Source organism: Brachyistius frenatus, unplaced genomic scaffold, assembly GCF_029030835.1.
Source record: "Brachyistius frenatus isolate BFR_SWC_R1_liver_20210118 unplaced genomic scaffold, ASM2903083v1 Contig_142, whole genome shotgun sequence".
Classification (NCBI taxonomy): Eukaryota; Metazoa; Chordata; class Actinopteri; family Embiotocidae; genus Brachyistius; species Brachyistius frenatus.
The window spans coordinates 28,919-45,651 of NW_027210741.1; the positions used below are offsets into that span (position 1 = coordinate 28,919).

Consider the following 16,733-nt stretch of genomic DNA (forward strand, 5'->3'; position numbering starts at 1 on the left):
AAAAGCTTGCATGTACAGTCCTGCTTGCGTAAAAGTACGCAAGTATTAACAACGACTGTTACTTGCAGACCAGTCTGATTATAGTGGTTTGAAATCTGGACCACTTGTAATGTGCCTTTTCTTTTCAGCTTCACAGACTGAAGAAAGGTTTCAAAATTCATTGTTTTGAAGAATCATTAGCCTCTTTAAAATAATCTAGTCCAGGTTTGACTGAAAAAACAAAAACAAAACAGTGAATTGTTTGCGGAGTTTCACAAATAGAATATAAAAGTTTCATTTATTTGTTCCAGACAAGGATAAGGCTTTCTCTAAAATGTCTAATACAGTTGTAAAGCATAAACACATAATAAATCGTTGAGGGCTGCAAGTTAAGTTCCCCTAATATGGTGCTGGATCATGGATGACCTCGTTAAAAAGAAGCTCACGGAAATATTTAAATAAAGGAGAGCAAATAACACAGCATATACAGTGGGGCAAAAAAGTATTTAGTCAGCCACCAATCGTGCAAGTTCTCCCACTTAAAAAGATGAGAGAGGCCTGTAATTTTCATCATAGGTACACTTCAACTATGAGAGACAGAATGGGGGGAAAGAATCCAGGAAATCACATTGTAGGATTTTTAATGAATTAATTGGTAAATTCCTCGGTAAAATAAGTATTTGGTCACCAAGATTTCTGGCTCTCACAGACCTGTAACTTCTTTAAGAGGCTTCTCTGTCCTCCACTCGTTACCTGTATTAATGGCACCTGTTTGAACTTGTCATCAGTATAAAAGACACCTGTCCACAACCTCAAACAGTCACACTCCAAACTCCACTATGGTCAAGACCAAAGAGCTGTCAAAACTACCAGAAACAAAATTGTAGACCTGCACCAGGCTGGGAAGACTGAATCTGCAATAGGTAAGCAGCTTGGTGTGAAGAAATCAACTGTGGGAGCAATTATTAGAAAATGGAAGACGTACAAGACCACTGATAATCTCCCTCGATCTGGGGCTCCACGCAAGATCTCACCCCGTGGGGCCAAAATGATCACAAGAACGGTGAGCAAAAATCCCAGAACCACACGGGGGGACCTAGTGAATGACCTGCAGAGAGCTGGGACCAAAGTAACAAAGGCTACCATCAGTAACACACTACGCCGCCAGGGACTCAAATCCTGCAGTGCCAGACGTGTCCCCCTGCTTAAGCCAGTACATGTCCAGGCCCGTCTGAAGTTTGCTAGAGAGCATTTGGATGATCCAGAAGAGGATTGGGAGAATGTCATATGGTCAGATGAAACCAAAATAGAACTTTTTGGTAAAAACTCAACTCGTCGTGTTTGGAGGAGAAAGAATGCCGAGTTGCATCCAAAGAACACCATACCTACTGTGAAGCATGGGGGTGGAAACATCATGCTTTGGGGCTGTTTTTCTGCAAGGGGAACAGGACGACTGATCCGTGCAAAGGAAAGAATGAACGGGGCCATGTATCGTGAGATTTTGAGTGAAAACCTCCTTCCATCAGCAAGGGCATTGAAGATGAAACGTGGCTGGGTCTTTCAGCATGACAATGATCCCAAACACACCGCCCGGGCAACGAAGGAGTGGCTTCATAAGAAGCATTTCAAGGTCCTGGAGTGGCCTAGCCAGTCTCCAGATCCCAACCCCATAGAAAATCTGTGGAGGGAGTTGAAAGCCCGTGTTGCCCAGCGACAGCCCCAAAACATCACTGCTCTAGAGGAGATCTGCATGGAGGAATGGGCCAAAATACCAGCAACAGTGTGTGAAAAGCTTGTGAAGACTTACAGAAAACGTTTGACCTCTGTCATTGCCAACAAAGGGTATATAACAAAGTATTGAGATGAACTTTTGTTATTGACCAAATACTTATTTTCCACCATAATTTGCAAATATATTCTTTAAAAATCAGACAATGTGATTTTCAGGAATTTTTTTTCTCATTTTGTCTCTCATAGTTTAGGTATACCTATGATGAAAATTACAGGTGTCTCTCCTCTTTTTAAGTGGGAGAACTTGCACAATTGGTGGCTGACTAAATACTTTTTTTGCCCCACTGTAGTTTGAGTAATTCAAATAGTCTCTTAATGAACTTACTGTGTACTAGTTGTGTCGGCCAATTCTGAGATGCTGGGGAGAAAGGTGGAGTCATCAGGATCAGCTAGTTGGGAACTGATTTCACTTTCTTGAAAAGATAGGAACTCCATGAGCGGACGTTTATTTGGTGGGTTATCAGTTGGACCTGCTTTCCGCTTAAGTGGAAGACGCTTGGATGTGGTGTTGCCCACACCAACAGTCCTTGTGGCTACTGTAGCTTGAGAACCTGGATAATATACAAGCATATAAAGGAGAGGAACAAGAGTTCTGCATGTACAGTTGTTATACGGGGCGACTGTATGTAAACACAACACACATGTAAAAATGTTTGCTGTTCTTTGAATTCATACGCCATGACATTTACTTGCTCTTTTAAACCATTTATTAGAAGTCTGCAGTCCATAATGAATGATTAATGAATGATTAATGAATGAATGAATAATTCTTAGGCTCATGGTTCTAACCACAACAATAACATCAGCATTAGGTGCAATCCAAAAGTACGCTGAGCACTATTATTGTTCCTTTGTCACTTCGCCAATCATAACATAATTGTTTTTTGGAAAAAAATGTTTTATCAATATAGTAAAATAATCTGATATTGGGACAGATGACCTGTAATTGTTTTCAACAACTTTCAGCAGCGTTTTCTTTTACTATTTTATTGTACCAACAATCCTACAGTATATCTATCGTCAGAGATATTTATGAGGACAAACTTAAAGTTACGCGTCATACCTGCATTCTTTCTGCTGCCCAGTGTCCTGTATGAGAGTTGTGTGGCGACAGTCTTTTTCCCCACGAAGCGGTCCGTCTGTAATCCAAGCTCTCGGGTCATTTTATGTATCAAGTCGCACTGACACTCTGCATCTCTGCTGGACGGAGCAGCCCGCTTCGAGAAAACAGAATAGAATCAGAATTTATTTGTCCAATGAGTGAAACATACAGACGCAATTAAATCCAGCTTGTCCCCCATGAGCTGTAACACAGGAGTCAAACTGGACACCAGAGACAGCAGACAGTGAGTCTCCAACTACTTCTAACACACCTGCATTACAATAGTGGAGATAATAAGAGCGGAGGAGTTGATTTAGTTTTGTAACGACTGCAACATGAACAACGCATCCATTACATCACATATCATGTTCAAACTTTGGACCTGCTCAGGTCGAGCAGACAGTCTTTCTCTTCCACTGATGTCCCTCCAACTCCTCCTCCACCTCCTCCTGCTCCACCTGCTCCCTCCTCCTCCTCCACCTGTGATTGTAACGTTACACCAGAGTACAAACAACAACAACAACCCTCATTAATCAGGAGGACTAGATATCCTCTGGTCCATGTTTACCATCACCGCGAGAGTTACATATATTATAGTTCCTTATCGTAGCTAGATGGACACGAATAAAAAAAAAATCAGCGGTTATAGGAACATTTTCTTCTGAACTCTGCTCAGCTACGAGCTCAATAGAAGCTAATTAGCTCCATTAGCTCCCATTTCACCAAAATACCGTTATTCTACGAGTAAAATCACGTCAGAGGTTTGCACCGAGGACTAAATGTCACCTCTGGAAAAGTTATCTGGTATAATTATAACAAGCACACAGAACTTACGCGGAGTGGTGAACTGCTGGCGGCAGCGGACGGTGCCGGTCCGGACGGAGCCGGTGCGACCGGAGGATGAAGGTCCGGGGGGGCGATGCTCGGTTCGGCTCCGCGCTGCAGGAGAAGCGGTTTGTCCGTGAAGTCCATCTGTCTCCGGCGGAAGTTGGTGAAACAAACCGTCGTGAAATGGTCACTGCAGAGGCGGCTGTTGGTGTTGATCTTCACCTCTCCGTCAGCGTGGCTCTTCACGAAATCGATCCACCTCCGTTTTCTTTCTTCATCGGCTGGAAATTGAAATAACGATGCCGAGTTGTTTTGCCGGTTCTTGCATCCAGGGAAGATGCACTTGCGGGTGGCGGGGGCCATCCCGTCGGTGGGTGGGTCCGCTCCGGGGAGTGCGGGCAACCGAAGTCCGGCCGGGCTTTTATACCGGTCCACCGTGAGGGGGCGTGGCCAGGCGGAGGGCTTCGTTAACAGTCCGTCAGCTTCGTGGCGTCGCGGGAGAAGTTTTAAGCCTCGCCTACAAAAACCTGAGCTGAGGACAGATGAGAAACAGTTTAAAGGTCTGAACACCGCAATTCAGTGCGGCAAAGTTTTCAAACTTTGCACATGCGTTCAGCGACTCATTTCACACAGATGTCATGTATTCAGGAGCAAATCTCGGAATTGGCTTTACACGACCTTTACATATCCGGAAGCTCCAAATCGGAAGTTAACTTCAGTGTTAAACGTCCAGGTCCCTCCCTCTACCTACTAGTTACTGTACCATCTTAGCTTTGTAGGTCATTGTTTCTCTAACAACAAACATTAATAATAATTTTTTTAAAAAAAGGGATAATTACGTGTCAGTGAGAAATAAAGCAAACTCGGCATCATTTCTGAAACTGTTCTGGTCCCGAAAGTCCGTTTTTTTTTTTTTTTTTTTTTTTTTATCCCGGCCTCGGATCAATTCCTTGTTTTTAGCCTGCTTTTCCTTCGTGGGTCTGTCTCTGACGACACGTCTTTGTCCTGTAAGCTGTTCTAGATAAAGGCGGTATGGGCAGTTTAATCACTGCTGGTCGTTGTTTGACCACCATGTTGTTTTCGAAAGCGCTCACTGAGCCTAAGCGTGTGAGCGCATGCGCGGGGTTCTGCAATTTTTCAACATCAATAAATAAATGAAAAAAACATAAATAAATCTGGTTTTCATATAAGGCTATGCGAAATTAGACTGTATGAATCTTATGAGACATACACTTTGAGAGTTTGTGGTGTCACCATAAGTAATAATACTAAATGGCTTGTCTTTGTCACTATGACTGTAGGATCATTGTTCCTAATGTTTGCTTTATCTGCTGGGTGTCTTCACATGTTGGGCTTTGGTATCTAAAACACTTTTGGTTTAGCTACCTTCTATACTGTGACATGATTTCTTCTTCAGGTTTTGGCACATCTGCAGATTTGATGCAAAGGACAGTGAAACAAAAGCTGGAGTCCTACTTTATATTCCTACAAAAGTAGTACAAGTCCTACTTTATAAATTACAGTCTTTGCTTACTACATAACATTACAAAATCATCTCAATGTTGCAACAGCAAAAAGCAAAAAAAAAAAAAAAAAAAGACAGTAATACATGTGGTTCTATAAAACACAATGCTGTTAGGTCCAAACAGCATAGTTTTATTGCTCTGCTTTCTGCAAGGGTACAAGAAGTGTATTAGTTTGCTTCTTTGTTGTCCTTATGCGCAGGTGTCAGTTACAAACTCACAGAGCAGCTGATGTGGAAAACTATGAACACATATACTGTAATAATAAATACAAAAACAGATAGAAATCAAAAGAAAACATGGCGCAGTTAAAAACAACATTTCTTTTTTTGTTTTGTACTGAATTTAATCAAAATTTATAAACACACACAGAGTTTGCACATAAACCTGTAAATTGGTAATCAAAGTGTTGGGAAAGAGTTTGCTGAACATTAAACAATTTGTTGTTGTTTGTATCCAGTTAAACCATCAATTTTGACAACTGGCAACCAATTCATTCAGTTAATCAGATCAATTAGAGTAAAAAAAAACAACAAAAAACGTTGCTGAGACTGTATAATTGTGTATGCTGCTTAAACTGGGGAAAAGTGGGATTTCCCCGTCGTCTGGAAGCACTCAGCCCCGACAACGTTTTCACTAAAGACTGAACCAGCCAGAAAACAAAGAGCAGAACTGGACAAATGTGTGTGTGTGCATATCAAGAAGGTGTGTGTGTGTGTGTGTGTATGTGTGTGTGTGTGTGTGTGTGTGTGTGTGTGTGTGTGTGTGTGTGTGTGTAAGTATATATACACCGTATCTACATATAAAAAAAAAAAAAGAATCAGTCCAATAACTATTTGGTACATAGAAGGAAGTGTTGGATTATAACTTGGAGCCCAAGTATGCATAATGTGTGCAAAAAAACTTGTAATGCATTTATTTTCCACCACTGACTAAAAGTTATTAAAGGTAAAATCAAATTTAGTTTTGACACAGATCATAATTTCATGTACTTTGTTTTGTCTCACGATGACCCCATAATAAAAAATAAAAAAACAGGTTTTATCATATCACCAAATAAAACTGTTCATGGTTGCAGATAAATGCAGGCATACATATAAAAATGAATATTTAACAGATTTCGAGTCAGAAACTTTTCCGAGTAACAATTATGCAAATAAATAGGCTCTATCTCACAAGCATCCATTCATGCAGTGGTTGTTTTTTGTGTGTGGATGGAGGCTCTGTAGGTGGAGATGCTCCTCACTGTTGCCTCTCTGGTGTTCAGTGACTTTTCATTTTCACCATGTAGCACCTAAGAGATCAGCAGCAGTCAACCTCCAGCATTTGCAGCTCTCAATTCTCGTTTCTTTGCTTTTAGAATTCGTGTGACAATCAGACTGCTCCCGTGCATATTAAATAAAATTGTCATCTGTGCTCTAAACGTATTCAGTGGTGGCACAGACCTCCAGAGCAGCAAATATGGCCAATCAGGTTCTCCTATGAAGGTATGTGTTTGTTCATGAATGAAAGACCAAAAGAAAACACGTCACTTTAAACTGGCAACATGGGTTTAAAGACAGGGCTCTGTGTATAGTCTCCTTTAAAAGCAGTTTAACTCCCTCCTCACATACTAGCGTAATGTAAAAATTAAAAAAAATATAACAAAAAAACAAACGAAGGATAACTTCACCTGAGAATGCAAAGAGGTCTGTGACAGACACCAACATGCTTGCATTTAAACTGAACAGAAAGAACAAGCAACAATATACAAAATAGCTGTGTATTTGTACATATATACTCAAAAATTACAGGTATATAGATACTTTTTTACTCTGAATATTTCTAATGTAGTTGTATAGCAAATGAAACGTGATATATTTTAATCTAACGTGAAGAAAGCACTCCTGCCATCACTGCTCAGTCTGTAAAGTGCTCTAAAGTGACGAGAGAGAGAAAGAAAGAACTTCTGCCTTTTTAAACTGATGACGTGACTGAAAACAGACATCTGCCTTCTTATTAAGCCTCCTCCAGTGGACAGCGGTGCCCTTTTCACATATGGTCTGACATCAAGTGACTGGATATAAAAAAAACATAAAACAAAAAAAAACATGCACACTGCTGGAGACAAATGTGTGAATCAGAGAGGAGGAAGATGAAGCAGGCAGTGACATAAAGGACACTGTGAGAGTGAAGACGAAGGGCAACTACTGTCTACTTTGTATAAAATGCACATTTGTATACAGTTGCAGAAACACGTTTACATGAGCTGTGGCCACACTGCAGTGATTCAGGGAGAAAATAGGGTTCTTCTTCACCAGAGTCTGTCCCTCAAAACGCCACAAAACATCAGAATCAGTCTGTCTGAGCTCCACTTCAAAGTGATATGTTCGCTGTTCAGATGATATGGTTTTACAGGTAGAAAAATGATGGCTGGTGTGAAAATCAGTCTAATTATGAACACTGCTGTCTGAATTTGAATTCAATAATCTGTTATCAACCCTCCCCTTAAGATAATTCATAGCGTTTTGGAATGAAACCCCTCGAATATCGACGCGTTACACTGAGGTAGGATGAATTTGTGGCGCTCCTTTGAGATGAAGCACTCCAGCTCTGCAGCCGTGAGGACGGGAAGGTGTACTGGCTGAGGTTAAGATGGCTACTAAGGGAAATCTATGGCTACCTGCAGTGTTAAAAGATTCAGTAGCATGACATGGATCAGTCAGTAAAAAAAACAAAACCGTTGTAAGATGTTGAGCTATAGGTCAATAAGATGTTTTCAATTTGATTAGATCTGAAGTTTCTTTTTCAGACTGCAAAGTGAGTCGACGAAAAAAAAGAAAAAACCCTCGATGACAGCTCTTAATTTGCTCTCTGTATCTCAAGAAATAAACCAAAGAAAAAGAAAACAATGACGGGGGAGGGACTCCTCTGTAGCAGCTGTTCAAACAGATATTGATAATGGAAGAATGTGGACAATGGTGGGAGAAGAGGAAGACGGGAGGCTAACGTACGAATCAGCCTCCGAATGAGCCAGTCGTAACACGTAGCAGTGACAATAATAGTCTGTCTGAGTCCTGCACACTTACGCATGCTCATACACAAACACACACTCTCCAATTTTGCTCTTATTCCACTGCGAAGCCACACGTCTCCTCGATCGCCGTCAGTAGCTTGTCGTATAGTTTGTCGTAGCTCTCGTAGGGCGGAATGTCGATCCGATTGAAGCTGCCGAGAGAAGGAAAGAAATGTTCAATGTTCTGCACTTATACAGCGCTTTATCACCTTTGTGTTCTTAAACGGTTTGCCTCCCGTTCACACACACGCTCACACACACGTTCACACACACGCTCACACCCAACGCAACCTGCTCTACCATCTGAGGCACAGCCACATAAATAACATGGAGAGGTCTTTTTCAGGGGAGGCATTTTGACATGTCACAATAGGAACATCATGAGTGTAAATCCAAACTATTCCAACTCAATAGCAATAGGGCCAGACAGTGAGATAGTGAGATAATAAGTAAGCTCTGGTCAAATATAATTAAGGAGCAGCTCAAAACTAAAGGTGACAGAGCATTCGCTGTCAGAGCCCCAAGAAATAAGGTCATTGGAGTCAGAGATCTTTTAAATCTCTTCTTAAAACATACTTTTATCGTAGAGCCTTTCCTGATTTTAGTTGATTATAGTGATTCATTTTTATCCAGAATGTTTTGTGTTTTATGATTTCTCTTGCACAGTCAATTGCTTTACTTTATACCATCAGTGTGCTGCTGGATTTTTATAGCTTGTCTGTTTTTATAGTTTGTCTTTATTTTATGGCTTTATGTTTTTAATGTGAAGCAGTTTGTGACGCAAGTTCAGAAAAGTGTGATATAAATCAAGGTTATTATTAACATTGCTATAATTATGACTGAATTCGATTGAGCTTCAGTCTCAGGCTACTGGTGTTGTGCTCAGCGGCTTATTGGCACACTTGAAAAGAACAGCGTCATAGTTCATGTTATTAGTGACACCCATTAGAATGAGTGAAATGTGTACTGTGGAGAAAAATCATTAAAAACATCCTCTTATCAAAACATTTTAATAAGTGTTGTGTGCAAATGCGTGCGTGTCTGCAGGTGCATGTGATACACACCAGGTATGGGCTTTGGGCAGATTATTGGTGTTGGCATCAATCTGATGAATGGTGAAGAGTCTGGGTCCTGCAGCACCTGAAATCAAAACACACAGACTCCATCAGGTGCACATCAGCATTACATTTAACCATTCATTTAGTCACCCATATCTCGTAAATAAAGTCCTGACCCACATTTCATCTGGACTTGTTTATGAGGGGGTTTCTTCACTGCTCTATAAAACAGCTACAAGATGTTCCTGCAATTTTATGTATTCTTCTGTATTTAAATAAAAAGTGACCCCTTTATCACAGCAGAGAAAAAGGCAATTATTTTCTTGGCATTCAACAACATAATCGTAAACATCTATATTGTTAGTCAGAACCACATAATGGTTATAATATCCTTATGGGTCCAGTAATCTTTCAACACTGACAATAAAAACAGCCCTTTATCTTTCTTTAAATGAAAAGTCTTCATGCTTTACAAACAAATACCGTAGAAGACACCCATTTGTTTTAGAATACGGGCAGGAAGCAGTATCATGTTTATGAAAACTGATGAGAGGATCCCTGTTTGAGCAGTGGAGCAGAAGATAAACCAGAAAGAAAACCATCAGAACCAAAACACAGAGTCCGTTTAAGTACCCTGTAAAGCCTTAAAGCCTTGCAGTGGCACTCTAGACGAGCCAGTAACAAACTGCAGCAGCCGGGCTCTCCTCTCCTCGTCAAATGACTCCACCGCTTTCCAAAACCACTTGACGATGTTGCTGTCGGGGGTGCAGTGCTTCAGACGGGTGTTGGACTTCCAGTCAGAGATGTCGATCTTTCCCAGACCGCACACAATCAGCTGAAGGCAGAGACAAACTTTTAAAGCGACTTTGAAATATTTTATGAAACGATACAGGGTGAATGAATGATGCAGTTTAGTGTGTGTGTGTGTGTGTGTGTGTGTGTGTGTGTGTGTGTGTGTGTGTGTGTGTGTGTGTGTGTGTGTGTTTAATTCAGGATGCTGGTGTAGCTGCAGGACTTTGATTTCTATCGTACCTCTAGTTCCTTCTCATCGAAGGCTTTGAGCAGGTGCTGCGGGATAACTTCATTGAAGCCCTTCTGCAGCGCCAGAAACTGAGCCTCGATGCCATGAAGGAAGCGCCAGTTCACATACAACCTGCAGAGAACATGAGACGGCGAGCGGAGCGGAAACACCGAGTCAATGACAGCGCAACAGAAAAGTGAAAATGTGCTACTTGTGTGGACTGAAATTTAACTTGGCTGCATACTTTGTGTGTGTGTGTGTGTGTGTGTGTGTGTGTGTGTGTGTGTGTGTGTGTGTGTGTGTGTGTGTGTGTGTGTGTGTGTGTGTGTGTGTGTGTGTGTGTGTGTGTGTATGCGCATCCCCCCTTCGTACCTGACATACTCCTTCTTGGTGTCCTCTGTCACTGGGATACTCTTCCCATTGGGTTTGAGTTCATGTGGGATGATTTCTCCGTAGGCGTTGTGCTCTACACAGAAAGTGTGGTCCAGGACTCCAGTGATGTCGTTGTCACTGTGCAGACAGACAGAAGGTGCAGCATGTGACCACAGGAAGCAGCTCTCAACTTCAATAACAGGAGTACACTGCATCAAAAGTACATCTTTTTCACCATTCAGCTTTGCATGGTCACCCAAGCAAGATTCACTGCTCCAGGGTTGTGCATGTTTGAGATCAGATGTCCAGGTGATGTGGCAGCAGAGGGCGCTGCAGTTACTTGAATTGGTTTGGTGTTAAGCTTGGTCAAGTTTGTGCATGTGCCTCTTATGTACAGTATGTGCACTCTGAGCTTCTTTGATGTCTTTTTGTACATACATGTATGCATTGTCTTTTCTCTTCCATGCTTGCATGGCACTCTTGTTAAGTAACAGACTTAAAATCTGATTTACTTCTCCAATGATACAATTTCAAACCCAGCGTGCAGTTCCAGACATGTTGTGTAAAAGGGGTTTAGAATAAAAACAAAATTGGTATTTCCACAAGTTTTACTCTTAGTGTGTTTTTTTTTTTTACTTTGATTTGCCCGTGCAGATTGTTTGGACCACAATGTGGTGCCAGGGAAAAGGTTCTTACAGAATCCAGACGAGGCTGTTGTGGAGGTCAGGGTCCACAGACTCCATGTCGTCCAGCGTGATTGGTTTTCCAAGCAGCTGTTTGTAGAAGGGCAGGGTGAAGCCTCCGTCGATGTAGTGGCCGTGAAACACCGCCATGCCCATGATGCGACCCACAAAGTGGAAGTATGACAGGTGCTCCTGCGGATTAAAAAAGAGGATATTAATATTTTAGGCTTTCTCTCATATATCAGTTTGTATACAGATTCAGATTATACAGCTTCAGTTTTCACCCCAAGAGAAGAAACACTTCAATCAAAAAATATAGGTCCACATACTGAGCAGAGTCCAGCTACCAAAATAAAGTTACATTAAAAGGAAATGTTAAATATAACATACAAGTCTCTAATTAACCTTTTTATATCCACATGAAATTCATATGATGTCACGGTTAGCCTGGAGATGTGCCAAGTTAATCTAGATCTTCTAACAACAACACACAGGATACACACATCATTATAACATGTCTATGAGAAGTTATGACTACGAAGGAAATCATTCGTACTGGGTTGACAGCAGAGTCCGGGTTAATCTGCAGAGTGTAGATGTCGTCTCTGGAGTACTGGAACAGGCCGTAGTACGGGTTCAGCATCTCGTGGGAAAGCAGGTATAACCATTCCCTAACGCACAGGCACAGGCGCGCGCACACGCACACGCACACACACACACAGAGTCAAAATGTCATTCAAAAACACAGAACGAGAGAGAGAGAGAGAGAGCGAGAGAGACAGACAGACAGACAGACAGACAGACAGACAGACAGATAGATAGATAGATAGATAGATAGATAGATAGATAGATAGATAGATAGATAGATAGATAGATAGATAGATAGATAGATAGATAGATAGATAGATAGATAGATAGATAGATAGATAGATAGATAGATAGATAGATAGATAGATAGATAGACAGACAGACAGACAGACAGACAGACAGATATAGAGGTCAAAAGTAAACATGTCATGATGGCGTAAAAGACAAAATGGTCCCCCAAAGGGAAATTTTTATTGATAGATCAAATCATGTGCGTAACCACCTTGCTACCCCACCGTAGTCCAGTCCCTCCTCTCCTCTGAATTTGATCATCAGTCTTTTCCAAAGATCTTTCGGGCGCATCTTCATCACCTGCCGGTACGACTCCTACGATTGAGCACATACAGAACATTTTATATTTTACACTTAACAAGATTGGATTCAATATCAAAGGTTTCCACAACATGATGTGAAATGTGGCAACGAAAAATAGTAACTGACATTTTGCCTGTGTGTGTATCACATATATGGAGCACAAAGTAGTGTTGCTTCTCGAAACCAAAGATTGCTGAGAACAACACACACCTTCAGATATATCAGGTATTCATGATGTATGGAAGGAAATCTAAAATAATAAACAATAAGGCCTGTTCATTGGTGTTACCGAGCTTTGTTTGGAGGAAGTATCATGTTTACATCAACATTACAACGTGAATACGTTAACTTAAGATGAACTTCCTCTTCACCATCAAGGACTAGCATGTAGTAACATATTGGATTAATGTCACAAACATTACATTACTATTATAACATTACATGCAAACTGCAAATGATGCCTTTAAATGAATATTTGGGATCCAACTCTTTGATTAACCAAAACTGTGATATAAGCAGCTAAAAGCAGTATTAATAGTAACAAGGCCTACAAGTTGTTTCTCGCCGATAGTGAGAGATTCACTGATTGCTGCAGTGGATTTCCTCATCTCAGCTCGAGCCTGGCCGGGCCTCTGACTACTAACATACTCAGGCCAGGAATGAGTTTATTTTTATGTGCAGACTGAAGCCTTAAAATACTGCTTTAAAAATAATAAGCTGATTCCAGCACATCTTCATAATTCTTTCCCTGTCTCCCTCCTTCATAAATCATCCCCGAAATCATCGTTAAAAAATATTGAGTGCATTTCCTTTCTTGTATTATGTAAGAGTTATCTCTCTGTCTCTCCTCTGAGGGGAGTCCAGAGACTCAAAGTCCAACAACAGTAAACAATCTCCTGCCACAGCAACAGCACTGCTGCAACTGCAAAAGCACGACAGATCTAGGCTGCAAAGAGTTGACTTGAAGAAGATACCCCCCCCCCCCCACACACACACACACACACAACCACACATTTTTAACTCTCTAAAGTTACAGACACACAGCTGAGCTGCAGGAATCAACTCAATCTACTCCTCCTATTCCAACATGTTGACGAGCATGTATTTGCGTGCAAAGTGTTCAAAATATTATTATAACATTATACTAAATGATCAGGGACCCAACATGGAGACTGTGCTTACAAAGCTTGGAACCAAAACATTCGTTTTGTTATTATTGTCACAAATAAAGTATTTCTGTTGGCTGGATCAGTTCGAGGAACTATTTCTTGTGTTTAAAACCTTATCAGAACATGAGGAGGTCCCCCAACCTATGAAAGGTCCTTAAAAATGATACACCTTTCCTCTGTAACTAGGGCCACATGTGTAACACCAACAAAATAAAAGCACCACTAGCAGCTAAATAGCAGCACTAATGAGGGTGTCACTGTGCATTACTTGTTCAATAAAGAAATATTTGAACTAAAAAATATAAAAGACACATATTAAAATAAAAAACTTCCCAGGCCAATTTCAAAGACCCTAATAACTCTTCCAGATGAACGGGTTCACACGGGGCCCACTGACACTGCAGTGTTGTATCAGCTTGTGGCACGGATCCCGTGTTAATAACTGCACACATTGGCAGTGGTGAACTGCACTGCTGGTTGCTGCATGAATATCTCCAGTGGACCCGCAGGGCAGGTTTTCACACTTTACTTTCTCCTTCCACAGCTGTCATGTCAAAGGGGGATGAAGTCATATTTTTCATTGCTCAGCTTGTAGTTATGAAGTTATGTCTGGCCGCCGCTGCCTTAGCTCCTTCCCTCACCCGCTCTCACCCCCTCCCCGCACCCCCATCTCTTCAGCTGCTGAAATCATCCAGAAAGAATGCCTTTGCCTCGGTAGAACAAATGATCAGGAGAGCAAGAAAAAGTGAGACAGAGGAGGAGAAGAAGGAAAGGAACAGAGGAGGTTTTTTTGTGGTGTTGTGAAGGCCGTTCTGTTCTGCTTTACCCGGGAAATCGTAAAGCGGCACTGAGTGCTGGTTCTGTGCTGCCCCGGGCTATTTCTGGTGCACGTCGTAAACGGGGTGAAAAAATTCCAGTAAAATGTAAAAGTTCTGGGTTTGTGAGCATTATGCTATTGTTTTCACGGATGTTTAGTCTTTGCATGTCAGCACGTGATGCTTTGCGTGCCAGATTATAAACTTTATGCACATAATACAAATACATGCTAAATTCTCTGTTGTTCAACATTCATTTTTTATGGTATGGGTTCGCATCTGTTTCTAGATCCCCTTCAGATGTTTCCTTTTATGGTTTAAAAGCACATAAAAAAAACTTTAAGGTGAGAGTGTCATGTTTATGAGTAACAAAGCTACTTTTAGACGAACATTTGCACTCCTGATGTGTAACATATTATGGAAATTAAATTCCAGGTGTATGACGGTTCATGATCTGTGAATATGGAGGAAGATAGTGTTTGTATTCTTTTTGCAATCTATAAAACAAGTGCAGTCTTATCATCTTGTTTGTGAAGGCGTCATCGTCCCTTGAGGCGTGCAGATCTGTTTATTTACCTCAAAGATCTCCTCACGGCAGACCTCGATGCGGCAGTGGCCGGCCTGGGGTTGTTGCTGAGAGAGTTCCTGTCGCAGGATCTTCAGCTTCTGCACCAGGTCTCGCTTGTATTTAGGCACCGTCAGGCACTCCGCCTCTTCAGGTAACTGGGCCGGTGACAGAGCTTGCTGAGGGGTCCCAGGAACACCCTGGTCCTTCAACTGAGGCGGGTGACTGGAGGGACAAGGATGGCGAGGGCAGGCGGGAGAAGGAAAAGTCAAGGAACAGATGGAGAGAGATCAACAAGGTATGAAAGGGAAGATGAGGGTGATGATAGAAGGGGGGGGGGGGGGGGGACAGGAGAAGAGCCATTTGTCAACAAGATCCATCATTCACTTAAACAGCTGTTTTAAAAGGTTTGTCCTGAGCTGCTCTCTCCTCAGGCCAATTTCTATTTACCATATCAAATTATACGATCATGTGGCTACTGTAATTTTTCTCATTCACTACTTTGAATCTGGTGGAGGTAACAGATTTATACAAAGACAGAAGTAAGACGGAAATGTCCTGGAGGGAATTCCCCAACCCCTCCAACTCACATATCCTCTAACCGCTGAACTCCGGGATGTTTGTAAGAAATTCCCTCACCAGCCTTTACCCTGCTGACTGGTCTCAAAGCAAAGAGCCCTAAAGACAGCCCTAAGCCCCCATTAAATCTGATCCAGACCTGCGGACAGGCCGGGCATTTGACCAGACATTTGGTAAATATCACCACCAGGAAAGACAAAGCTAGGGAGATAAATCTTGAGTAAGCAGAGAGACACAAACACACACAGAGGAAGAAACAGAGAGAGGGGAAGAGCATTTACAAAGGAGGGTGGTGTAAGAGCAGCTGCAACCTCCTGCCAGCTCAGCTGCACAGATAAGTAGATGTCTCCTCTCTGCTTTCCTCCATCACACTTTTCTCTCCATGTCTACATTCACCAACTGCTTTTTAAATTCCCCTGAAATCTTTACTCCAGCTGTGTCTCCATTCCTTGACATTTGTACTTCCTGTCTGAGGGCTAAACCATTACATCTCATCAACATCATGATTTTTCTCTCCCATAGTTTTTGCTTATTGTCTGTTGCCTCTCCATACAGTTCCCTCGCTTGGGTAGTTTCTGTTCTTTCTTTTGCAGATGTCCTGGCCGTGGAGCTGCACGTCTCTGTTCTGTGATTGTCGGCTCCACCAACAGTTCATGTTTTGGATCTCTATTCTGTCCTTTTCTCTCTCTGCTCTCCCCTCACTCCGACCAGTCGAGGCAGAGGCTCCGCCCACCTCTGAACCTGGTTCTGTCGGAGGTTTCTTCCCGTTCAGAGGGAGTTTTTCCTTCCCTCTGTTGGAGGTTGTTCTCCCTTAAAGAGGAGTTTTTCCCTCTGAGCTTATGTGGGAATTGTTTAATTGTTGGATTTCTCTGTATAATGTTGTAAAGTTCTGCTTAAATGTGTTAAATGCCATGAAATAACCTATGTTGTGATTTGGCTCTATATAAATAAAATTGAATTGAATTGAATTAAAAAAGCTCATCGTCAAGGTTGATTTCACCCCTCCCCACC

General features: G+C 41.8%; 2 protein-coding genes across 2 annotated transcripts in view; both read right to left on the bottom strand.

Moving 5' to 3' along the window:
• The window catches only part of LOC138630839 (uncharacterized), a 13,582-nt gene extending 8,798 nt beyond the window's left edge, over positions 1 to 4,784 (bottom strand). Inside the window, exons 1-4 of the mRNA XM_069715419.1 lie at positions 4,540 to 4,784; positions 3,707 to 4,227; positions 2,834 to 2,987; positions 2,096 to 2,321 (exon numbers count right to left, since the gene is read on the bottom strand). Of these exons, the coding sequence (XP_069571520.1) occupies positions 2,096 to 2,321; positions 2,834 to 2,987; positions 3,707 to 4,227; positions 4,540 to 4,573 (935 nt within the window). The 5' untranslated portion in view covers positions 4,574 to 4,784. The remainder of the gene's footprint in view (positions 1 to 2,095; positions 2,322 to 2,833; positions 2,988 to 3,706; positions 4,228 to 4,539) is intronic.
• A 531-nt stretch (positions 4,785 to 5,315) lies between these two features.
• LOC138630794 (E3 ubiquitin-protein ligase SMURF2-like) overlaps positions 5,316 to 16,733 on the bottom strand; it is a 60,695-nt gene continuing 49,277 nt past the window's right edge. Inside the window, exons 12-20 of the mRNA XM_069715363.1 lie at positions 15,155 to 15,368; positions 12,503 to 12,606; positions 11,969 to 12,083; positions 11,426 to 11,604; positions 10,730 to 10,867; positions 10,369 to 10,489; positions 9,970 to 10,171; positions 9,343 to 9,418; positions 5,316 to 8,430 (exon numbers count right to left, since the gene is read on the bottom strand). Coding sequence (XP_069571464.1) covers positions 8,331 to 8,430; positions 9,343 to 9,418; positions 9,970 to 10,171; positions 10,369 to 10,489; positions 10,730 to 10,867; positions 11,426 to 11,604; positions 11,969 to 12,083; positions 12,503 to 12,606; positions 15,155 to 15,368 — 1,249 coding nt within the window. The 3' untranslated portion in view covers positions 5,316 to 8,330. The remainder of the gene's footprint in view (positions 8,431 to 9,342; positions 9,419 to 9,969; positions 10,172 to 10,368; positions 10,490 to 10,729; positions 10,868 to 11,425; positions 11,605 to 11,968; positions 12,084 to 12,502; positions 12,607 to 15,154; positions 15,369 to 16,733) is intronic.